Consider the following 25989-nt stretch of genomic DNA (forward strand, 5'->3'; position numbering starts at 1 on the left):
CATCTTCGGATACACAGTTGGGCGGCAGAGTGGTGTGCACAGCTCCTTCTCCACTTTTGAGTTTCTAGCAGGCTTTTGTCTGGTGCAGCTTTGTTGGATCTGGATGGGCCCTTTTGTCTTTATTGCCCATTTAAACAGTTGGAGTACCCCAGACACATTTTGATCCCCCGATATAGGACACCGGAAAGAGACATGGGGGTCAGCCTGCCTGGGTCACTTTGGGCAAGTTTTTAACCTTTCTCTACCTCGGTTTCCTCCTCCATTAAAAAAATGGGAAATGGAGGATAATTAGGAATTATTTTATAATTTGAGAATTAAATAATACATACTGCTACCTAGAACATAGGCAGTAAGTACGAACTATTCTGACAGTCATAAAAGGCCCATCCTATTTCTGTTCTGTTTCACAGTGTTTCCCTGTAGAAACTGCTTCTGAATGTACCATAACTAACCTAATTTTTATTTACTGTTGGCTATCCTACCCCTAACTTTTTGTTGAAAATTTTTTTCTTTCTTTCTTTACATTTTTTAAGCTTGTTTGTTTATTTTGAGAGAGGGAGAGCGTGAGCAAGCAGGGAGGGGCAGAGAGAGAGGGAGAGAGAATCTCAAATAGGCTCTGCCCTGCCAGCTCGGAGCCCTATGGGGGCTCGAACTCTCAAAACTGTGAGATCATGACCTGAGCTGAAATCAGCAGTTGAACGCTTAATCGACTGAGCCACGCAGGTGCCCCTGTTGAAAGTATTTCTTAACTGGTTTTTTCTTATTGTTAAAAGTAACTACACAGTGAGCACCTTGGCTTATAGAACTTATTCCTCATTGTGGTTATTTAAGATGTTTTTAGAAAGAGGATTATTGGTTTGAAAGTTACTAATATTTTAAAGACCTAAATATTGTCAAATTTGTTTTTAGAAGATTCTGATTTTTTTCATAGGCATTACACAAAATATAGAAACTACTGAAGAAATTTTAATATTTGAGTATATTACCTTAGTCTTTTTTTTTAACCTTCTAGTCTTACTTTGTTTATGTCTCTGTATGGAAATGTATTTGTATCTTTTTATATATGCAGATTTGTTGTCTTTAGAATCCTTACACATACACATTTTTCTCGAACAATTTTATTTTTTTTTAAAAATTTTTTTTTTTTCAACGTTTTTTATTTATTTTTGGGACAGAGAGAGACAGAGCATGAACGGGGAAGGGGCAGAGAGAGAGGGAGACACACAGAATTGGAAACAGGCTCCAGGCTCCGAGCCATCGGCCCAGAGCCTGACGCGGGGCTCGAACTCACGGACCGCGAGATCGTGACCTGGCTGAAGTCGGACGCTTAACCGACTGCGCCACCCAGGCGCCCCATCTCGAACAATTTTAAAGATGTTTTAAATAGCTGCATAAAATTCTGTAAGTGAATATATACTACACTTAACGATTCCTACTATAGTTTAACTTTTTACCACTTTTGCCATCCCATTGCCTGGTTGAAGATCTTTGTTAACGCTCTTTGATCGTATTTCTGATGATTTGCTTTGGCTAAAATCCTAGAAGTGGAGTTACTAGAACAGAGGCAATGAACATTTATAAAACTTGATGCATATTGTCAAATTTCTTAAAAAAAGTTTTTTTAATTGTTTAGTTTAGAGAGAGAGGGAGAGAGAGAGAGAAGGCGAAAGGGAGGGGCAGAGAGAGAGGACGACAGAGGGTCCAAAGCAGGCTCTGTGCTGAGAGCAGACAGCCCAATGCGGGGCTCAAACTCATGACCTGAGGTCATAACCTGAGCCAAAATCGGATGCTTAACCAACTGAGCCACACAGGTGCCCCATCAGATTTCTTTCTTGAAAAGCTGTAGAAAAACATGACAAAGTATTCTTTTCAGCAGGATAAGAACCATTTTAAAGAAGCTGGCACTGGAAGTCCTATTTCTGCTATTTTGATCACTCCTGAGACCAAGGGTAATTTCTCACATTACAGGTATTCGTGTGTACTGCCCGTCATGTGTTTACTACTGTGGGGGTGGCTTTTAGAGAGAGAAGACGAACTGCCAGTTTTGCTACTTAGTGGTTATGACAGCAGTTAAGAGAGCAGTAGGACCTGTGCGCCATGGTCTTTGAACTTTTGTTTGCATCCAACTTCTGGTTTGCCAACAAGGGAGAGCAAATAACTAGAGAAGTAGTCTTTGCGTAAGGACCTCTCCCACCTGGAGACTGACACTGTAGGCGAGCCTTGCGGCTGATAGTTTCTCCTCCTAGCTTATTTTCCAAAATTGGTACTTTCCACTGGTGGTCTTAATTGTACATTTGTTACAAATAGTCACTGTCTTGTAATTTGTAGAAAATTCTTATCAGTGACTGTGTAGGCCCTTCATTTGTTTTCTCTGACAAACCCTTCTTACGGTAGGAATTCTTACATGTCTGTTAGTGAGCACCAGGGATGACAAAGTGAATCTCAGAAAATTTGATGTTAGCAAGACTTTGGAAAATCCACTTCTGTGCCTTTTTGGTGGGTAAATATTTGCTACTTTCACATAGACTCTAATACTCTGCCAGTAAGGTTGTTCCTGATTCCAGTGAGGTCAATGGTGCTTTTGAATTTTGTTTCATTTTTTGAAAAGAGCCTGATACAGATTTGCCACAACCTGATTTAGGAACTTTTGGATGAGTATTCTTCATTTATCTTTTTTTATTTTTTCCATATGTTCTCTCTTGAGATTGGCATTTCAGAATGAAGTTTTTTTACTGCTAATGAACACTTTCTGGTGTGTTCCCCATTTGTAAATAAACATTTTTTTAATGTAAATGTAATCTCTATAGTGGTATAGGAGTCTCTTTTATGTTTCTGAATTTTGGGTTTTTTTGGTGGTTAGCAATATGCCAGTTAGCTCTCTGGCTACAGATAGTAGTTTCCAGACAAGAAGAGAGACGATTGATCATTATCTTTTTAAGGTGTTTTATTTTTAAGTAACCTCTGCATCCAGTGAGGGGCTTGAACTCAGATCAAGAGTTGCTGCTCTACCAACCGAGTCACCCAGGCGCCCCGATCATTGTCTTAAGTTTTACACTTTTTATTAGGTTCTTCCATAACAATTAAACCGTTTCTTTTTGCAGTTAAAATGGCCTTGCCTTCATTATTGATTTCAGCTTGAACATGATCGGTGAAATTAAGAAAAAGACTGGCAGAACTAGCAGTTGTGAGGTTTTTCTGTGTTTAAAGGTCACTAGTATCATTAAAGATTTTGAAAATGTGTATTAATTCCTTTTACTTTCAAAATTGTTTTCTTTTATGTTTAGGAAGTGCTGACATTTACATGAGATGTATATATTCTGGTAGTCTGGTAGCAAAACAGTTTTGGTAACTTAGTTATAGTAGTTTATTATGTGGGTCTGTTAATCATCCTAGCAGAATGCCACCAGCATATTAGGAAATCTGTAATTCTAATATATTTACCTTAATTAGTAAAAGTAGTAGCAGTGTTTAATGGTAGATAATAAAGAAGTGGATGGGGGTGCCTGGGTGGCTCAGTCGGTTAAGCATCTGACTTCAGCTCAGGTTCTGTGAATTTGAGCCCCACGTCGGGCTCTGTGCTGACAGCTCAGAGCCTGGAGCCTGCTTCGGATTCTGTGTCTCCCTCTCTTTCTGCCCCCTTCCCCACTCATGCGCGCTCTCTCTCTCTCTCTCTCTCTCTCTCTAAAAAATAAACATTAAAAAAATAAAAAAACATGAAGCGGACGTTCAGTCTAATCCTGGCTGTGGTGACTTCATTTTCCTCATTGTGTATCATAGAAGACAGTATCAAAATAGCGTAGTAATTAGTTGCTGGAACAACTGTTGAACCCAGGTGTGCTTTTGTGTGACTTTGACGAGAACAGAGAAGGTAGTAAAGGGTAGAGACTTAAATTTGAATTCCACTCTATCTGCTATATGACTTTGCACAAATTACTTCACTAAACCTTGGTTTCCTTGTGTATAAAGTGGAATAACATCTATTTTTGTAGTACAGTGTCTTGAAACTCAGCAAATGCTGGTGTTTAGTGTTGTTACTGACAGTGAAAAAGAATGGAAACCTTCATGAGTAAGATCACGTAGTAAGGTTTGCAGCCACTTAGGCTGAAAGAGTGGGTTTTTTTTGTCAATGCCACCCATCCCCACCCCGCCAAGAAGGATGCTGATTTATTTACATTTTATTTGAGGACCGTAATCAGTTTTTGCTTTTCTTACAAAGTGGGTGCTTTTGTAAGAGTACCTGCATTTTCAAATTATGATTGTTAAAACACACAAGGTATTTATAGGACAGGGTCTGGCACAAAGTAAGGCTTAGTAGGTATCAGTTATTGTTTATGACACTGATACATAGTGGTACAAGAGCTGCTGTAGAACAGACTTAGTAGTTAATTCTCATGTTCCCTTTCCATATTTTATCGCTCAAGTTTCTCCTGCTTTTTTTTTTTTTTTAGGGTTTTAGTTTTTTAAGTAATCTCTACGCCCAACATGGGGCTCAAACAGACCAGCCCCGAGATCTGGAGTCTCATGCTCTGCCATCTGAGCCAGCCAGGCACTGCTCAAGTTTCTCTTGCTTTTGCTTGGCTTTTTCTCACTGGTGTCTCCTAACTGTAATGGTTCTTGGCACCAGCTCCCCTGCTTATATTGTTCTGGATCTGTGCTAGTGAAACAGAGCTAACGTGATCTAGGCTTGCCTGTGCAGAAAATCCTCCAGGAGAACAAAGGTGGTTGTGGAGGAGAAAAGCTCCTCTGACAACTTAGATTCAGTGGTTGAGGAAGCACATATTCTAGTAAAGGCAATTTTAGTCTCAAGGTGTAGAAATATGTTTTAACTAGCAAAAATTCAGGGCTTTAGTGAAAGAATGCCAGGGATTCTCTCTGACCACCCCTGAGTAGAAATGTAAACGTGGGCCCCCTTGGCACTAGGTGGCTTTCTGTTTCCAGCACATTCTTTCTCTACGTTGCTTGTCTTCTGCTTATTCACCAGCTGATACTTGAGTCAGAAATGATAGCCCCAACTGCCAGATCTTTAGGAACCTTCATTTTATCTCTCCATACCCGTCAGGCTCACATGGTAAGAGAAGAACCTGATTAGGTCAGTTTATCATTTCTTACCAGGTACCAGGGATTTGGCCGTTTAGGGGAATACTTGTGCAGTAGGTGCTGCAAAAGGCATCTCTGCAGTAGGCCAGAGATGATAGGAATCATGAACTTGTCCTCTCTAAGCAGGTGTCTTGAAACGTGTCCATTACAGAGAATGTTCAGAAAGTATTGATTTGTTGAATTTTATTTTTTTAAGTGCACCATATAGCTCTGAGTTACTCTTTTTTAAAATACTATATTAGGGTGCCTGGGTGGCTCAGTTGGTTAAGCATCCGACTCTTGATTTTGGCTGAAGTCATGATCTTACGGTCCAAGAGACTGAGCCCCCCATTGGGCTCTGTGTTGACAGTGCGGAGCCTGCTTGGGATTCTCTCTCTCCCTCTCTCCCTCTGCCCCCCATCCCTCGCCCCCCCTGCTTGTGCTGTGTCTCTCTCTCTCAAAATAAATAAACGTTAAAAAAAAAAAATAAGGACTTCCAGTGTGATTTAATAAATACCAAGTCAGAGATATCTTTGTGTCCGAGTTTGGTTCTTCTGTACAAGCAATGGAGAACTGGTCAAGCTGGCTCAAGTAGAGGGACATTCTTTGTAAAGACACACTGGGCAGTTAAGAGGAATGCTGGCAGAGTAGGGCCAAGAACCTGACCACAGCGCTGTCAAAACTTGTTTCTTTCTTAGGGCTTTTATTCCGGACTGTGTGGTCTCCCATGATTATTTGCTTCATTCCATTCTTTGAGGTATAATGTTCAACAACACCTGCTTGAAAAATGGATTAATTGTAATTGATTACATATTTGGATCACGAACTGTTTACATTTGGATGTCTTTGTGCCTGAGTTTGTTCTTTTTTTACCCCCTTTGACTACAATGTTGGTTGGCAAAAAGAGTCAAGCATGTGAATAGTGAGGTAGGAGGAGAATCAGGAGACCATAGTGGCATGGGAAGTTCAGGAATGAAGGAATTTTATAAAGTGGTTTTACTGAGTGTTTTAAAAAATGAGAACTGAATGAACGTGAGGTTGAGCCGGCGATGGTGTTGTTTTGTTTTGTTTTTTTCCCTTTTGGAAGTTTCTGAATGGATGAGGATGGAGAGTGAGTGTTGAAGTTTCTTTGAATTGATGATTTAGCTGGGAATTGAGACAGAGAGATGGATGTACTTTGAGATGCTAAGTTTTAGAAAGTAATTTAGATGTTTGCATGATCTAGGTACTTTTAATACGTTGATTATGGAAATGCTGAACTGGAGAGACACCCACCCCAGCCTCCCAACAAGGAATGGCCAAAAACTTAACCCTGGGGGGGTGGGGGGGGGGGTGGGGAAAGAAGGGATGAATGGGTGAAGGAGACATTTCAGTTACTTAAAACAGAATAACCTGTGAGGTGGGTACAGTTGAATAAGTGCCTCCTAAGTATTGGGCATTTTGTCTCATTTAACTATTACAACAAACTTGTAAAAGAGTTGGTGTTATCTCAGTTTTACAGAAGAGGCAGTAGTGACATGTATATCATTCATTGATGATTCTGATAAGTGTGTGGACCGTTGGGTATGGTAAGTAGGGTTTCTCAAGGGGTGATGGAAAGGGCAGGCACCCTTTCCATGTGATTATCTTAAAGAGAATTCGATTATGTTAAGAGATTTGTAAAGTGATACTTCTGCTTAATTTTTAATTTTCCAAGTGTGATCTGTAATCCTGGGTCTATTTGTTTTTATTTTATAACTTCTGTGTGGTAAAACATGCAACTTAGTTTGCCAGATTAGGCAACAGGATCTAGTTAGGACAGGATCCCTGCTAGAAGGAGAGATAGGTGTTGAGTTTACGGAAGAAAGTTCTGGGAACTGGGAAATGGAAGGGAAACTCGGAAGCATAGGACCTGTGTATGGGTGGTATTTGTGGTGGGATGAAGAGAGGAACATGGACGTGGGTCAGGCACTAAAGTGCTTCTCTTGCTTGCGTCTTCAGTAAAGGGACGGGCACATGCCTTCGTGGGGAGGGGCAGTGGTGGAGCAAGTCCTGGATGGTTATGAGAAAGTTACACGTTACTGGCAAGTAGCCCAAAGACGGAAAACAGGAAATAGGTTTGTGAAACCAAAGGAGATAGGTAAGAGCAGTTAGTGAGAGGAAGGACGTCTTCTAGACATTTAGCAAAGATGGAGAAGAAATTAGTAAGTCGTGCTAGAAATTAACACTAATGCGGCACTCAAATCCAGAGAAGGGAGAAGTAGAGCACCAGGACTGGAAAAGACTGTTCTGTCCTGATGGGAGAATTTACTCCGATTATAATTTGCAGCCAGCTCTTCTCTTTTATGACAGAAGGAGCTTCTTTGTTACCTGCCTAAAATATTTCTTCATTCTTTGATTTCTCTTGATTCCCGAGCATCTTCTTCTGATCATTAGTTTTGTTTCCTAGGAAGAATTTGTGTGGAGAGTCTGCCTGGTGTCGATGACCATACCAGGTATAGCTTCTACTATAAACAGTACGTTCCTGACTAGTTAAAACGTTTTTTTGTGAGAATGATTTGATTTGTCTGGTCTAGTCACCTGTGGGCAAATGGTTTATAATGGAGTTTCTGGACTAGCGTGGCAAACTTTGGAAAGTGAGGCTCCTTCTCACCTGTGTGAGGAGAACGACCCACAGGAATTAGGAGGGTAGTGCGCAGAGGTAGGAGGAAGAGTGGTTCATCCTCTGGGTGGGGGGGGGGGGGGGGACAGAGGGAGACACCCGGAAAGAGAGAGGGCTGGAGGAGGTGAAGAGGGAACTGAAGAGAGGGAGAGAGAAGAGCTGAGAGAGCTAGCAAATAAGAACAGAGAGAGAGGGAAAGAGGGAAAGGGGGGGAGGGGGAGGGGGGAGAGAGAGAGAGAGAGAGAGAGAGAGAGAGAGAGAGAGAGAGAGAGAATGAATGAGTGAGTGAGTGAGTGATGGATGGGAAGATAGATCATATAGAAGGGAATGGAAATGGCTCCAAGGGCAGGGTGGGCTGGCTTTGAAGGTGCGGGGGAGGAGACAGTGGAAAGCAAAGGCAAACACTCCAAGAAAGCACACTCCTCAAAGCCCAGGCAGAACCAGAAGGCACTGTTATCTGAGGGGGCGAAACTTCCTGTGGCTGCCTTGGAGGCAGCGTGGTCACATAGGAAGGACGTTGCATTTTGAGTTGGAAGCCCCGGATTTGAATCCTGGCAGTGCCATTTAAGGGCTCTACCCTCTTAACAACAGTTGGGAAGGGCATTTCTCAGAGGTTCGGTGTTCTCATCTTTTAAATGGAAATAATCGCTGTGACGTTGTTGTGACGATGACATAAATATGTGTACTGCATGTTCTGTACCTTGCCTTACTACTCTCTTTATATTTCCCTCCTTGGGAAATATAAGTAGGATTTCCAACATTCTTGGTTAAAACTATTTGTAGATTGGATTTTCAAGAAATGCCTAGCTCTAGTTAAGTGTATGATTGGATTCCACAGAAAGAGCTAGATATAGAGCTTTATGCATTTGATTTACATGCTTCGTAAATGTTCACTCTGGCCTGAAGGTTCAAAATGATTTCATCTGACATTTGTAGTTTTCCAGTTAGCATCTTGTCCTCATTCTCTCCTCCCCGCCACGGCCCCGCCTTTATCTTTACTACCTATAGCTTAGAAGCTTACTCAGTGTGTTTACCTAAATAATGGAAACACTTTGTAATGTGGTCACAGCTTGTTTCCAGGCCCTTTGAAACTATTTTAACCACAGTAAAAAGCTTGGTCTCTATCTATGTCTCTTTGTTCTCATTGGGCTGAATTTTAGCTTCATTTTGAATTTTATAAATTTCCATTTTTAGCAGGCATCCCAAAGCTGCTTTGTCTTAGTGACACATTGTCATTTTGTAGCGTATATCAGCTCTGGGTTTTGAAGATATGTGACTCAGAACAGCGGTGTAACTATATTTTTATGTGGTGTCAGTTCAGTCAAGTTAAGATTGTTGGGTGATAAACAGGCAGCCCTGTTAATAAAATCCTTGAGTTGGTTCTCCTAGCTGTATTCTGGCCCGTGTTCTCCATACTCTTCCCTCTGCCTGCCTGACCTCAGCCTGACCTTTGTGTGTACCCAGTGCTGGCGATTGTACACCTACATTGGGAGGTAGTGATGGTCAGATGAGGGGTTTGTGAGAGTCCTGCTTCAGGCCCTCTGCTGTCTTTCTCCAGCGGTCGAAGAGCCTTCCTTGTGAATAAACAAGGGACGGTCCTCTGGCCTCAGGCAGCAGAGATGGCTTGCTGTTCATAACTGAGAGGACCTACAGGATATTAGACAACACAAGGTTTTTTGGGTTACTGTTTCGAATAAACGATCGCACACTTCTTCCTTGATCTTAACCTTATCTTGTAGAAATGACCTTAGATAGGAGTTCATTGAAGCCTGAAAAGATTGTTCCGATGTGGGCAGTAGTTTAATGATAGGTGAGGTTTGAAGGGATTCTTGTGATGAGTGCTGTTTTTTCCTCCTGGAGTTGAGATCCCAAGAGCCCCTCTGCGGAGATCTTCCAACATGGAGAAATGTTCGGACACCCCACTATACAGTTTGCAGTGCCTTTCCCTGAGGTTTATCCAAGAAATAACTGGTTTATCCAAGAAATAATTGGGTCAAATGAGTCCCCTTGTTTCTACTTGCTTGTCACAGTTGGGGGCAAGCACTGTGGCTTTTGAGTCCAGAGCCATGTTCAGGTCACATAATCATAGGTCATTGCCCTTCAGCATGTTGGTCTTACACATTTAAAATGTATGAAAAATAGCTAACATAATGCTCATTTGATGGAATATGCTTTTTTCTGGATTATGTATTTTTCATGTTGTGGAAAAAAAAGGAATGGGAGGGGAGAAAACAGGGGTCATTGGCTCTGAACCCTGCTGATTGAAGGTAAGTGAATGTTTAATTTCAGTCACTTGCTTATTGTTATGTCTTTGTCAGTATCTGAAGGTAAACCGTTGTGTTTAATGTGAGCGTACAATTCAAGATGCTAACTCGAAACTTTTTCCTTCTCTATTTTGAACGATAGGTGCGTTCTATGGATGAACTGAATCATGATTTTCAAGCACTTGCTCTGGAGGGAAGAGCGATGGGAGAGGTAAGTGAACTGGTGTGTCAGAAAAGTGGGCCTGTTTTTAAGGGAAGTTTGGAGCTGTCTTTCATCAAATGTGTCCGAATCTAGTCTCCAGAAGTATGTGCTTGCTTTTCCTTGTTGCCATCCTCATGATAGGAATGGGATATTGCAGAATTTTGCCAAAATGATTTCATTATAAGAAGAACGTTAACCTTAGCCTAATGTCTTAAAAATAAAACAAAGCAACCAAAACATGAGCACAAATTATTGATGGTTATATTAGCCAGTCAGCTGTAAGTCGAGGCTTTAAAGTTTCACAAGATAATTTTATATGTATCACATATCCTTACTTTTGCCTCATTTTCCACTCACTAGGTTCTTTTTGCAGCGGAAGGGGGTCTTAGATTGGCTGCTGATCAGAACATGTTGCTAACCTGTTTTTAGAGTAGGTTGAGGAGGTTGTTTGGAGCTCCATTGTGGAGAGGAAGTTGTTAGATTTCTGGTGAATTGATTCCAGAGGGTAGAGGTGTCAGTCAGAATACATAGAATTCAGGAACAAGAAGTTTGGTTTGTTTATAATGTTTAAAATTTGCAAAAACAAATTCCTGTCATCTGCACATCGATAGGGAAGGTTGCCGTAATTCTAGAAGAAATGGGAGTATAAAGCACAGCTGACTTCTGGCCATTCTTGTGGTTGACAATTAGAATGTATTGGTGATAAGGTAGAACATATAGTTTGGATTAAGAGCCAAAGGTGTAACAGGTTCTCAAGCTGGGGGCATTTGCTTGTGGTTCTCTTGTTCTGGAGCTTAACCTTAGGTTTTTTCCTTCTGTTTTATTTTTTGCATATCTAATATTTAAAAGCTCCCACATCTGTTTTAATGTTTTAAAGGAGGGAAAATAGCTGTATTCTGGATTCTCTTTTATATCATTCATTAAACACACTTGTTCTTTGATTTAGCAAATATCCTTTGATCCAGGCACTGTGCTGGGTTCTGAGGGTTCAGGATTAAGGTAATTCTTCTCCTGATGTATAGCAAATATTCATTGACTGCCATTGTGGTTAGGCATTAGTTAAACTCTTCTGGTGTTTTGGTTCTGAGGGTCTTGCTTCCTGTGTTTTGAGATTTTGTTTCCAACTTTTCCTTGTCATCCTGTGATCAGAGTTCCAGTGTCCTATCATCTTGGGTTCATGGGTTTTGGGCCTGTTCATGGGTTTTTCTCCTAGAGCTTTAAGAGAAGTTAGATAGGTGGCATTATGTCTCCCGTGCCTGCCTAATATTAAAACAGTGCACATTAATAAATCCTCTGTGGTTAATGGGGAAGAGATTTTTCTCAGCTTTTGGAGCAAAATTTGAACAGAAAGTTAAACAGATGAATCAGATATTAAGTATAGATGGGAAAACCGTGTTTCTCTTGTTCCCCACTCCTGTGATTTTAGCCTGGTCCACTCCACCAGAAATCAGTGCCAGTTTTTAAAATTAGTTATACAAAATAAAATAATGCCTTTTGCTGTTGTGTACACTATATAATCTCTAAAGGCTTAAAGTCTGTTTATTTGAAGAAATAGTGAACAGAATCGAATAGAAAGTGAATTTTATTTAAATAATGACAAAACTACACACACACACACAGACACACACACAAATGCACACACTTTTTTATTTTGAGAGAGAGAGAGAGAGAGAGAGGAGAGAGAGAGAGAATTTCAAGCAGGCTCCATACTGTCAGTGCAGAACCTGATGTGGGGCTTGTACTCATGAACCCCATGAGTTCATGACCTGAGCCACAATCAAGAGTCAGATGCTCACCCGGCAGCCACCCAGACACCCTGACAAAAATATTTTTTGAATAGTTTTTTCCTTCCAAAAATACCTTTCCCCCTACCCAAGGCTTCCAAACCTCACCTTTCTTATTTGTGTTAGGAAATAGTAGTTTTTTGGTATCTGTATACTCGCACCTGGTTGTGGGCATATGTAGATAACCAAAATGTACTCCAGCAGTTATGGGGTGTCACTCTTCTTCTTTCCTCATTACGTATTCAGAGAGTAATAATAACTACCGTTTGCTGGCAATGTATTACACAGGTGCTAAGGAGTTTGTCTCACCAGTAACTCTATCAGGATGGATCTCTTATCCAGATAAAGAGGCTGAGAGAGATGAATTAATTTGCCCAGGGCCACATATCTAGTAAGTGATGAAACTGGGATTCTGACCTGGCTTCCTCTTCAAAGCATGTTCCCTTAGAGTAAATGAAAATCTCATTTTAGTAAGCTGTATAAAAATTGATATTTTGGGGGAGGATTAAAAAAAATGCTTAATATATGTTCCTCCCAAAATACAGATACTGAGGTAGTTTTTTAAAAGTAGACTCTGCCCTCAATGTGGAGCTCAAACTCATGACCCCAAGATCAAGAGTTGCAAGCTCTACCAGCCAGGTGCCCCTGGTTTTTGAAAGCATAACCCACTGGCTAGGCACGGTGTGGACGGACTAAGTATAGAGAATGAGGTTTCTGTACCCAAGGAGCTCTTTAGCTACTTGAGGAAGCAGAGAGTACACTTGACAACAGAAGGAAGGCCCAGTGTTGCCTATATATGTTTCGGGTTTAGAGAGAAGGGAGTGGTCAGTATCGCTTGGAGAGTTTGTGATTACCGTAATGGAAGAGTGTAAGACTTGGGAATTGTTTTCTGGTTTATTTAGTTAGGGTCTGGATAGGTGCAAGGTGGGAGAATGTTTTCTGCAGTGTTACAAGGGAAGTTGGCAAAAGAGAAACGAAGAATTAATAAGCTTTTATTATAAAATAAAGCTACAGCTTCTAATTGGTTTAACCTCATTAAATTTCCTTCCCTTTAAGCAATGAAAGAGAGGGGCTGTGTATAAATGTAGTCTTTACCCCTATATATGCTAAAATTTCAAGTAAATTGCTTTGATTTTTCAGCCAGGCACAGTGTATTTTTGTTTCACTTATTTTGTGTGTATTTGTGTGTGTGTGTGTGTGTGCACGCACTTACACTTGTGTGAGTCCTCATTACAGTAAACGATAGATACCTCGTTTTGGTAAACGAAAAGGAGTCCTAGTTCCTTCTGTTAAGAACGTTATGAATCGTTAGAATTGAGAGAGAATTGGTTCCATCAAGAGTAATTGAGCTCTAGTAAAGTTAATGCTTCTTGGCTCTTGTTAACATTTTTTCCGTCAAAGCCAACACTGGGCTCTGCAAAATGTAGAGCATTTCTTAGAACTCTTGCTAAGAAGTGGCTGCTTGAACCATCACCTCAGACCTTGTTGGCTGTCTGAGGTACAGTTGTTCTTAGCTGAAGGATCACAATACAAGTGCTTTACCTACCTCTTATTCTAGAAAATCAACATAAAAAGGACGATAGTAAAGTAAATGCCTTAGGGTTAGGCCACAAATTATTTTCAAATATGTCATCTACTCTCCTTGCCGGTCATTTCCATTCAACTTAAAGGTATAGTCCTGAAAAGCTGAAAGGCACATATTGGAGCAGCTTCTTAAATTTACACATGAGAAGCTTAGGCTGTTAGTTGAGTATTCAGGAGTAGATCTTTGCAGTACTGAGGAAAGGCTCACTAACCTTGGGTAACTGGGCTTGGTTTCTACATTGGTTTGGTTTCTGATTTTGTATAATTTACTTGCTTCACCTGTAAGAGGACAGCAGTGTTCCTACTTTTTGTGTCTTAAAAAAGGATGGATTTGCCAAGGGGAGAGCTGTTGATAGAAAAGGCACCTTGTTTTTTTTTGCATAATTGGTTTTCTAAAAACTGAGGACTTTTTTTCTGTTTAAGATTCCTTACTGTTTTATGTGCAGAAAACTTGATCATTTTCAGGGACGTTGAGATAGTAGTGATTATTTCTGGAATAAATGGGATGTATTTAGATACGTGGCCCTTCATCTTTGTTTTAGAAAGCTGAAGCATAGACAAGTTTGTAAACCTGAGGAAGCAGATCTGGGAGGTGCTTGTGTGTGTGGAGTCCTAATGAGAATCCTGTCATGTTCCTTGGAAGTAGAATAAGGTGAGATAGGGTTAGAATACAGCTGTAGATTCTTTTTTTTTTTTTTTTCCCCAATGTTTATTTTTGAGAGACAGAGAGTGACAGAGTGTGAGTACGGAAGGGGCAGAGCGAGAGGGAGACACAGAATTCAAAGCAGGCTCCAGGCTCTGAGCTGTCAGCACAGAGCCTGACGCGGGCCTCGAACCCATGAACCGTGAGATCATGACCTGGGCCGAAGTCGGACGCCCAACCGACTGAGCCACCCAGGCGCCCCAATCTTTTTTTTTTTCTTAAAAATGTTTTTAAATGTTTATTTTTGAAGGAGAGAGAGAGAGAGAGAGAGAGAGAGAGAGAGAGAGAGAGAGAAAGCAAGCGAGCACACAAGCTGTGAAGGGGCAGAGAGAGAGGGAGACAGGATCCAAAGCAGGTCTGCACTGTTAGCACAGAGCCCGATATGGGACTTGAACTCATGAGCCGTGAGATCATGACCTGATCCGAAGTCGCTTAAGTGACTGAGCCACCCAGGCACCCCTAAAATATAGCTGCAGATTCTTATTGGACATTATATAGGAATTCTATCTGTAAGTGTAAAATTAGCAAAATGGCTAGTAAAGGAAGGAATTTGGTAGTGATTTGGAGAGCTAAAGAACGGTTCACCCAAAGAAAGGTATAACTTGGTGGGATAGAGCACGCTCTAGACCAGAACCCTGAAGCCACAGTCCAGCCTTGGCTCAGACGTTCATCTTCTTTGGACTTGGGCTTTTTTTCATCTGTAAGACAAAGATGTTGACTGGTTTCCCAGGACCCTTTCAAGTCTTAAGATTTTGGAGTTTGCCCATATTTCTATATCTTTAAAAAGATAGAAAAGAGGAATAGTTCTCCTTTTTCTAGGATATGCCAGAGGGCATCTAAAAGATGTCTTTTTAGAGTGACTTCCCCCTTGTGATGTAGAGGTTCTGTAACTTTTCATTGGGTTTTCTAAGTGACTCATTCACCAGTCTGCAGTTGTCTAAGGCGTTGACGTATCTGTTCCTAAGGGCTCATGAATGGCAATTCTGAAATCAAGGAAAGTGGAAGCCTAATGTGGATACCAAGTCTGTTAAATTCTTTTCTACATCTTTCCATCATGGCAAACAGAATGGCTCATAGAACTGGAGGCTTTTTTTTGAGTAGCTAAAAGTACTTTTAGGATTCACAGCCCAAGAACAGCTACCTTACACTGGCAGTTTCTTGCAATTCGAGTCCCATAAGAGTAACTCGATTGACTCCAAAATTGACAGAATTTAGAAAGGAGATATATTGTGTGCCAGCAAAATCATGCACCCTTTCTTGCAGAAGGAAGACGAATTAATAAAGCCTTTGGTGTATTAATATAAAAACATCTGACCAAATAATGCAGTGAATCCCTTTTCCCCCAAAATATAGCTTTTGAGTACAGACAGGAATGGTAAAACTGCCCAGTTCCTTTAGCCTTGTCTTAATACCATTTGGTTGTTGGGCATTTTTGGCATCTTGCTATTAGAATGTTTCCTTAAGAGAAAACATACATAGTTAGCCAGACCAAGTGACCTGGAGGTATGAGATCTTAGTTCATGGCTTTCCTGTATTAGGTTAGTGACTATGGGTTAGAGATGAAGTAAGCGACCTCTTTAACGTATTGTTTGGGGAAGTTCCTGAGATCTCATAATAGTTTTGGGACTGGGCGTTTTGAAGAAAAAGATAGAAAAAGGGGTCTTCTGTATTGAGGAGGGCACCTGTTGGGATGAGCACTGGGTATTGTATGGAAACCAATTTGACAATACATTTTATATTAAAAAAAAGAAAAAGAAAAAGGGGTCTTCTAACCTTGAGAATGTGGGTGCATCTGACATTTGGAACCTGGTTCTCAATTCTGTCCCACCACTTTGAGACCTGTTGGGAACCTCACTCGTTCCAATATCTGCCTTCTCTCCTGTATTGGGAAGAATAGATAGACCTACCACTGTATATCCTTTGCAGCAGGATGTAGCTTATCCACATACTGCTTAGTCTGTGTTTGTTAAATTTCTCCCCCTTTATCCTCCATTGGTTGAAATGTTTTCATTCTTTTCATCCACATCACTGTGCTTTATTTGAGGGCAGGCCAACTAAATCGCTACAGTAATGCATTAACACTTTTCAAGATACTTTGGCATTGATTTCATTGCTTATGTGAATCTCTGAATAGATTTTTGGGAGATATTAATACCATTTTTTTTTTTTTTTTACATGAGGAAAATGAGTCCTAAGGCCAAGTGATTCCAGCTAAGGTGATGAGTATTAAGATGTGGATTTGAATGCCAAATAAGTTCTATTTCAGTAGGCTCAGGAATAATAATAATAGCTGCAGCACATTACTGTATATAATTTTCCAGGTACTATGCCAACTACTTTGTATACGTTACAGTCTTCACAGCGGTCCTATAATATTGTGATGCCCTTTTATAGACCAGGCAAAAAGGGATTTGAGAGGTTAACATGATCATGAACCAGCTGTTTGAATTCACATCTCTGTCAATCCAGATCTTACTGGGTTTTTCTGCTGTTCGTTTCTTCATGTCCAGAGTCTGTTATTAAACTTCACTTATCAGCTCCTCTTTATAAAACTTTTCTTGCTCTTACCAACCAGAATCTATGGAGAGGAATTCAAGTAGCAAGTTATTTGTGTCATTCTTATGGTTCTGATTTATTTCATATGTAGTGATTTGTGTAAATGTTTTCTGTTTCCCCGCACGTAAGTTTGTTCAGGGCAGGGGCTTCAGCTTAATAACATACTTTGTAAATAGCATCTGCCCATATACTGTGTTGAATGAATCTTACAAAATAAATATTTTTTTCCTAAGCATGGCTTCCTCTTTATTTTCTCTTTTATCCAGAAGTTGATACTGTCCTCCCCGCACGGGACCTTAGTTCAATTCCGTAAATATTTATTGCCTGTATTCTTTATTCAGATTACTTTTCTATCCTAAGGGATGTGGGGTTGTGAAGGGGGGAGGATGAGGAACTGCCAGAACTAAAAAAGCCTCTATTCATTCATCCTTCTCTGCATATTTTTACATTTTCAAACTATTTGATTATTTTGCAAAGAGTAGTACATAAGATGAAGAGTAAATCAGCAATGCTGTTATCATCCAAGTTGAATCCGATATAAGGGGTTTATTATAAAGGGTCTTTTGTTTAATATAGTTGTAACTCGATCAATGGGACACTTTCTCTGGGTGATCTGTGGGGGCGTGGAAATACCCTCATTACATATACACAACCAGACATAATTGTATTTAGAAAACAGGAATTACTTTTGTTATATTTCTTGTTCGAGTGTGTATTAAACAATATTGTGTGTAATTCTCTCTTCTTTACTATTACTTTACTGATGAGGAACCAGAATTAACCAGAGTTAATCCATTGTTTCTTGATTAATTAATGCATTCTGTGATTCTCATTATAGCAAAGCATGTAGAGGAAAGAATTTATTTTCCGTATTGGTCTTCCTGGTATACATAATAGCCATATCTATGAAATTTTCATCTCCTGGAGTGCATGAAAAAGGGAACTTGTCCATATCTGGCACACTGAGATCTTTGTCTTGTCAATTTAATAATTAAAAATGCCCTGAGGCTGACTGGGCATGTGGGTGGGTTTAAGTATTTGCTCCCATCTTGAGGCAAAGGACTCTTTCTCTTCTCTTAGTTGAGCTGTTTCCTGCTTTGGGGATATGAGGTGGGTAGGTCATGAAGCAAACTAGATGTTTTCATGGTTTTATTCATGAACTTAACAGGTTTCCTCTGTGATCTGGAGGCTTATCTTTTGCACATTGGGCTCTTGGGTATTACTGCAGGAAATCACCTAGATAATCATTAAGTCTAGACCTAGTGTAACATGTATATGATTATGTTATAGGACAAACCATGTAGCTTATACATGTGCAAAAACAAATGACCTTGTTTGACCTAGATAATATAATCCTGTTTCCTTACATGCCGTTCCTTTATCCTGCCGAAAAGCCTAGTTCACCTTGGACATTTCTTCATTTTCTGAACACAGTTTACTGTCAGTCTGTCAAGTTTTATGAAGATAGCAGGGAAAAGAAGTTTTGTTTGGTTCTGTTCCAATAATTTGAAGGGGGAAGGTGTAAAGAATTTTACTTTCAATGGATTTGGGAGGTGGGGAGGGTGCAGTGGAGAAAGGATTAGTGTGGAGCTTGCCCCAGGGTAATTTATCATAAAAGAACATGGAGATTGATGTGCTAACAGTATCTCTGAATTTTTTTATGAAAGTATTCTTTCATTTCACGAATGAAGTTAACAGTGATTGTGCTCTTTGTGTGGTAAGGAACTGCTGTGCTCCTTTGAAGAGTTCACACTGTGGAGTTTGGCAGCCATCAGCTGAAGAACTGAATGCACTTCTGACTAACTCGTGGTTGTCCTAAAATTTAAGAGCTACCAAATTCTTCTGTCTGCTTGATTCGTCTTTTTGTTCGTACTGTTCCCTAGGAAGCAACCAACCATGGATCTTCAGGACAACCTGAAAACTTTACCCATTGGACTTGTGAACTTAAACTTGGAACGCCGTATTCGTACATACTTGGGTTCTGTTGCACGACTCTACAGAATAGACTTCTCCTTAAAAGAATTTCAGTGATAGACTGGCTTATGTATACTTAGTGACTTCATTCTTGCTTGTCATAATGGGCTATGAATCCTCACTTTTGAAATTACATAGGTTTTTTTGTTTGTTGGTTGTTGTTATTATTATTATTTTTTTAATGCTTTGAAAGCCGAGAGAAGCATCTGCGTGGCAGTTTGTATCTTCCTTGCCCGATTTCCACAGGTCCCCTCTCTTACCCTTTCGTGCCTAATTATTGCCTCCTGACATCCATTTAACTTCCCCTTCCCCTTCCCCCATTTTATGGAGGAATGTCAGATTAATTTTCTGAACTTAATTTTTATGACGTTCCTTCCTGTTACTGCTTGTTGGCTTAGAGTGTCGCTGGTCGCTGTACTAGTTGGGCTAGTTGGGCTAGTCCTTACTGCTTCCCTCTGTCGCTGGCCAGATGCCTTTCTTCTTGGTGGGCACCTGCCCGTGTGCTTTCCTTTCTGTCTCTGCTCTTGTTCGAGAGTCCTTCCCACTGTCTTCTCGCTCTGTACGGACTCCGTACGGGAGTCCTGACCAGTCCTGTCACAGGTTAGTGCTCCTTTCTTCATCTGTAGGAGGTTGTGAAGTTCAACAGTCTGAAGCACACCGTAAGTGTGCTTATCTTAAAATGAAGGCCTGGTAGCTGTGTCACTTTGATTCCTGATAGGTGTTTCTTTTTAGGGTGAAGAGTGTCTTTCACTACTTCTGTTTCCAGTAGTGGCTTCTACAGGCTGTGCATTTCAGGGCCTAGTCAAGTAATACTTTACTTTTTGACATCAGTACTTCAGATGCTGAAAGCTTTGAAATTTTTCAGTAGCCAGAAGAGCAGTAGCGGTTTTCCAGATGTGGGAGAGAGCAAATTTTCTCTCATTGGCCAGGCCTCAGTGGCTTGTGTCATTTCTTTAGGGGCGGAAGAGTTTCTAAAGGACATTCAGTGTAACTATTGACGTTACTTATGAAAAGTGCTTAATAGCTGGAAAATATTTTTCAAAAAACCTGTTAATTTTATATACTGCATGATTATAGTCATGCAAAAAATTCCTCTTTTTTAAAAGGAGTACATTAGATTTCAGCCAAAAGAGACACTTACTTAAGAGACCGTTCATGTGGAAATCAGTTTTCAGTGGTAAGCATCTCGACGCATAGATGGACAGTTTTAGGCAGTAATTACTAGGTGCCAGGTTTCGAATCTGCCTGGTAGAGAGATGTTATATATAGAGAAAAAATTATAGCAGATGTTGATGCTTAGTTTTTTTGTGATCTGAATGAAATGAAGCAGTCAGAAACGTTTTAGCACTGAAAAGTGATCTTTACGTGTAAGTATTGAACAATAGTTTAAAGAGAATGGAGGACACTTCCTTAATTAGTAGCTAGATCAACAGGAGGTGTGAATTGAGAAGGTCCTACTCCTTAAACTGGAAGGGCAAATGAAGAGGAAAACACCACCTTCGTTATACTTATTGTCTATTGAAAAGAGTAATTGGCTGTGATAACACCATTGAACTCGTTCGACATTCCTTACTTAGGGTACAGGTTTCAAAGTGGATTAGATGTTATGTGCTTGCTTAAAAATACTTGAAACATACAGTGTGGGCCCTCCTTAAAGTTGCTGCTAACTTTTGTTACTGTGAGATTATGTTGAAGTGAAGTGTGTATGTTTAAAAGAAAATGCCTTGTTTGTAGTGAATTCCATACCCCTGTAATCTCAATTTTTGTTTGTTAGAAAATCAGTTCTAAATCATCATGAACGTGATTTTGTAGTAAGTCATTCATAATGTCACCACCCCAGCAAGCACCGATTTCAGTTTTTATTTTTCTTTCCAGTCTTGATCCAGAAGGGAAGGGTCACCAGGAGAAGGGGTCTTTGCCTGTGCACTTTTGTCTTTTACTTTTAATTTTGTAAACATTACCTAGAGTCTTTATGGCTGTTTTGGGTGAGCTTCCGTTGTGGTAGCACAGCTACCTTGCTCCTGATTGTTTTGGTCTTGTACTTTGAATGTAGAGGTGTTTTTTTTTGTTTTGTTTTGTTTTGTTTTTTTCCTTTTCTTTTGAATTCCAGTCTTTTGTTGTTGTTGAGATATATTCTCAGGAATGAACATGACTCTTGATGTATATATATTTTCTTTACCCTTTCCAAAAGAATTATCCTAACAGTGAATGAATGGATATACCCTTAAAAAAAAAAAAAAAAAAAAAAAAAAGTCTTGTAAAGTATATTGACATGTAATTTTGTATTTAAACCGTTTCTTGTTAAAGCTTTTTCTGAGTGTAGTTCATAGTATTTATTATGAAAGCACTACTTGATGTACTGTCTTCCTTGATATGGCTGCAACCCTGTATGGTCTGAAGGGCATGGGTAAGGTAGGGCATTAAGATTTTGAGAAGGGCTTTCTGAAAATTACATGATGTTCACACATCAGAACTCTGCCTAGAACCTGTGACTGTCAGTGGTTACAAATTATACTTCTTTATTTTAGTCAGTTCTGAGCGGTCCTTTCTCTGAGTTGATGTCGAATTCTTTTAACGCCATGAGAATGTAATGGGAATATGTACTAAGAGATTAAAAAATTGGGGGCGGCGTCCTGTACCTCACCACCTGTTTAAAACATCAGGTATTTGACTCCTGCACTGGTTACATTCCAGTGAGGAAACTCAGCTTGTGTTGGAAGTTTGCGTTGCCAGATAACATGATCAAACCTGAGCATGCCTGTAGGGCTGTAGCGTGCGCCCTGTGAATGCTCCTCCTTAAGAAGCTTCATTTCTGCTCTGAGAGGCAGACAGTGTTGAGTCCTGTACGCAGTTACCTGATATTTTATTCCTTTTGAGAACAGAGTACCGGTCGGAGTGTGCATTGAGTATCGAGACCATCAGAAAACCTCACCGATACTTCCCTGTGCAAATGTTCGTGGTGGTGTGGTCAGACATACCCAGTCCTTAATAATGATCATGCCTCTTAGTTTCTGCAAAGATGTAATGATGGCTTTTCTTGTGGTGGTTTGTTAGGGCTCTTGATTTTATGGAATTTACACACACACGGGCTGGGTGATGCTGGGCTCACACCTGCTAGTTGAGTACCCCAGGAGCATGTCGTTTGGCTAGCCATTCGTAGTGTGAGGTCTGTTGGTTACCACTTTGTTCTTCAGTCATAGTGGCAGCCGATTTTTTGAGTGCTTGCTCAGAGTTCAGCCTTGTACTACTTTTTTGCACAGATCTCATTTAATGGTCGTGATAGTTCATTTTATAGGTAAGAAACCTGAGGCCGAGAGGGGTTAAATTCACACAGTTGGGATTCAGAAGCAGGTCGGTTTTTAAAAGTGACTTCAGAGCACCCTTGCAGGCTTTACTACTGTACTATTGCTTAAAATAAGAAGGCTGCAGGTGCTTGATATTATCAGCACTTTATTGTCTCCACCTCTGTTACAGGGCTCTTAGTGGGGGCTAATGTTGTGATTGATTGTGCAAGTGTGGCTTTGTGTATGGTCTCTTTTGTTAGATGGTAAAAGAAAAAAGGTGTTTCCAAACAAAATTCAGAGATTTTCCGAATGGCTAACATTGCTTGTAAACCAGTGCTTGGTTTCTCTTTTGTTCTCCAGAAGCCTCATGAGTATGCTTACTGATTTCTTTACTTTCTGTGTCTTTTCTTTTATAAACCTGTGGTTCAAACTGGGATAAACAGTGTTTTGTTTTTTTTTTTCCCTCAAAGATTTGAGAACGCACATATTGGGGGGTTTGGGGCAACTAGGAATCCCATTTAATGGGACGATACAGGGAAGAGTACAAAGTCTGTTGTTGGCTGGGGAGGATGCTGGGACCTCCCAAGTCCTGGTTCTCAGTTAGTAGATCTTGAAAGGGATTTTGATCACTAATTCAGAGGTGATTGGATTATGGGATTGACCTATACTAACCAGAACCACAAGAGACTTCTATATGAAAACCAAAATACAGTTTACTAATTTATAAGGAGAAATAATAACTCTCAAGTGGGCAGGATAATTGTGTTCAGTGATCAGCATGCCTGGCTACAGGAGGGAGCCAAGTTCTCATATGAAGTTTGCTTGCTCAGCAAGAGTCTGAGCCAGGGAAGTTACTTAGATGTTTTTAGTGGCTACTGTAATCAGGCTGCTATCTAGCTTGATGCATTCATTGCTTTTATGAGGATAGACTGTGCATCATATGCCCTCTCCCTAAATTTGCCACCTGGGTAATACTGCCTACATCTGACTCCCTGGGTCTCTTTTGCTTTTGTTGGACCAATTCCTAATTCCAGTTATCTTCCTTTAGAATTGTCAAATCTTTTAATCCTCTTATTGCCTAATCTTTCTTTAAAGTAAATTTTGTAAACCTCTGCTGTGATCTGTTCCTTTTTTTTTTTTTTTTCCTGTCAAAGAACAATTTTATTTCCAAGTTTTTGATGGGGTAAGCAGTAATTCACTTTTCATACAATGGTTGGTTTTAAATTTTTGGTGTTGGATTTAGGTGTGGCTTAAATGAAGGTTTGGCAACTCCTGGTGTTTATGCCAGTGGGTTGGTGAGCCAGTCAGTCTGTTTTAGCCAGTACTGTAGATGATACCTCCAGAGGGGTTGCTGTTGCATTTGAAATAACAGATACTCATCGTCACTTTGTTTTATTTTATAATTCAGTAGATTATAGCTTCTTTAACTCTAATCAGATTTGAATGGTGAATGCCGTTATTTTAGTTGACTCGAATATCTGACTGCTACTAGTTTTCGGTAAGCTTAATATATCTAAGCCCATCTAATTTTGCAGAAGTTAGTACTTTTTTTTTTTTTTTTTTTTTTTTAATGCAGAAGGGCTATGAGACAAAGTAGGGGAAAATGGGAAATGAAAAGCATGTTATTTTTTCCAAAGTCAAAAGTCCTTGGACTGTAGATACTAGAAAAGGAATGAGAAGTGCTTCTTGAAAACAAACTTTTATTTATTTTTAAAGAGATTTTGTATTATTTATTTATTTTTAAAATTTATTTATTTTTGAGAGAGAGAGAGAGGGAGGGAGAGAGAGAATCCCAAGTAGGCTCCGCACTGTCAGTACAGAGCCTGATGCAGCGTGGGCTCTAACCCATGAACCGTGAGATCATGAACAGAGCCAAAATTAAGAGTCGGACACTTAGCTGACCAAGCCACCCAGGCGCCTTACTTACTTACTTTATTTAGAAAGCGCAAGTGGGGGAGGGCAGAGAGAGAGAGAGAGAGAGAGAGAGCAAGCGAGCAAGCGAGAGAGTATGTTAAGCAGGCTCCCCACTCAGCGCCGAGCCCTGTCTGGGGCTCCATCCCACGACCCTGGCATCGTGACCTGAGCCCAAATCGAGAGTCGGCTCAACCGACTGAGCCACGCAGGCGGGCGCCCCTATTGAAATCAGACTTAAGAAACGTGTTGAATATCAGAACAGCTGTATTCAAATACATTCACAACTGTACGAGTTCCTGTTGCCACCTGACACGTTACCTCAAAATCTCGAGGCCTAAAACAACAGAGTTGTTTACACCTCACAGTTTCTGTGAGCTGGGAACCCACTCATGGCTTTGGAAGACCTCTCTTTCGGGGCCCCTCCCAAGCTGCACTCAGGATTGCAGTGGGGGCTGCGGCCGTCTCAGAGTTCAACGGGGGACCGGTCTGCTTTTAAGCTCACTCGCGAGACTGATGTCGGGATTAAGTTCCTAACAGGCTGTTGTTCGGAGGGCCCGAGTTCCTAATGGATGGATGGCCCCTGGCCTCTCTTGGGTTTTGCCACGTGGGGCCTCTCGCAGGGCAGGTCGCGGCGTAGCAGCTAGCTTCCTCAAAGTGAGCAAGCAGGAGAGCAAGCAGGAGGGGTCGTCAGTGCTTGCTGCTTGCAAGGTAATTTTGAGGCTGACACGCCATTCCTCTTACCATGTGTTGTTCCTCAGGAGCAAGTCACTAGGTCCGGCCCACAGTCAAGGGGAGGGGATCACACAGGGGCATGAGTACCGGCAGGCAGAGGTCCCAGTCTGAGGCTGATGAGCACCCAAGGGAGGGGTGGGGATGGGTATGTTGCGGAGGAAAGTGAGAAAGGCTGGGTTCTGTGTCAGACCCGAGACTCTGAAGAGCTTTGCTGAGTTTGCTTCCGTCTACGCCCACGTTGCTTGGTGTGGAATTCTAACTTTCTTCCCATTTGGAGAGCACTCTTGCAACTTGGTTCCGTCTCTTTCCCTCCCAGAATCGGTGTGCTAGCGCCTTCTTCTCCCACCCCTTTTTTCATGATCTCTTACACACTTGCCCTTTCAGGCCAAGCTGTTTGCATTGATAATGGGTCATCGACCTCCTCGCTACTACTTTGCCAGAGCACGTGGACTTCTAGGACTTCTTGCGCTGTTCCTGGTCTCTGTGGAGGGTTTGCATTTACCTGATTGCTAATGGAGACATGGTTGCCTCTCGGTACCTGACAAGGGTCTTGGGGTTTTGGGTGTGTATTCGTTCCTTTGAGACTTGTTGCATCTGTTACTACTTCGAAGTAAAAGCTCCACTTTCTAGCACCTTTCTACATGTCTGTTGTGTTGTTTCCTTTTGAGAGAATTTGGCCTGGAACCAGCCTTGCTTACATGTTCACCTGCTTTGCTGGCTTTGTATGTTATGTTATGACAGCCTGGCAAGCTATAGTGAAAGGTGACAGGATTCCAGAAGTCATTTTTGAAGCCTTGAGTTCAAGGGCTGCTGCTTTGTCGGCAGTTTGACGAATTACCGACGGACTGTATTTGCATACGGAGGCTGATATTCAAAGAAGCTTTTCCTTGAGTTCTCAGTAAAGATTTCCATATTTGTGTGGAGAGTGATGAGCGCCATTTTGACTCTTTAAAAGACAAATTATGTTTCTTTTTGAGGGGGAGAGAGAGAGAGAGAGAGCGCGCGTGCGCGTGCGCACGAGGGGGGAGGGGCAGAGAGCGAGGGAGACACAGAATCCAAAACAGGCTCCAGGCTCTGAGCTGTCAGCACAGAGCCAGATGTGGGGCTTGAACTCATGAACCACAAGATCGTGATATGAGCAGAAGTCAGTCGTTTAACCAACTGAGCCACTCAGGTGCCCCTTGGCCATTTTTTTTTTTTTTTGATGACCTTTGCTCTCTTTCCATCATTATGTGGAAAACATCCACTATTATATGGAAATTAACCAGTAAGTGA

At 40.9% G+C, this 25989-nt stretch overlaps 1 protein-coding gene across 22 annotated transcripts in view; it reads left to right on the forward strand.

Moving 5' to 3' along the window:
* The window catches only part of PUM1 (pumilio RNA binding family member 1), a 134409-nt gene that overhangs the window by 31724 nt on the left and 76696 nt on the right, over window positions 1-25989 (forward strand). For all 22 annotated transcript variants that reach the window (XM_058718304.1, XM_058718305.1, XM_058718306.1 and 19 more), the window contains one exon: window positions 10124-10192. In XM_058718304.1, coding sequence (XP_058574287.1) covers window positions 10124-10192 — 69 coding nt within the window. The remainder of the gene's footprint in view (window positions 1-10123; window positions 10193-25989) is intronic.

Source organism: Neofelis nebulosa, chromosome 2, assembly GCF_028018385.1.
Source record: "Neofelis nebulosa isolate mNeoNeb1 chromosome 2, mNeoNeb1.pri, whole genome shotgun sequence".
NCBI classification, from domain to species: Eukaryota; Metazoa; Chordata; class Mammalia; order Carnivora; family Felidae; genus Neofelis; species Neofelis nebulosa.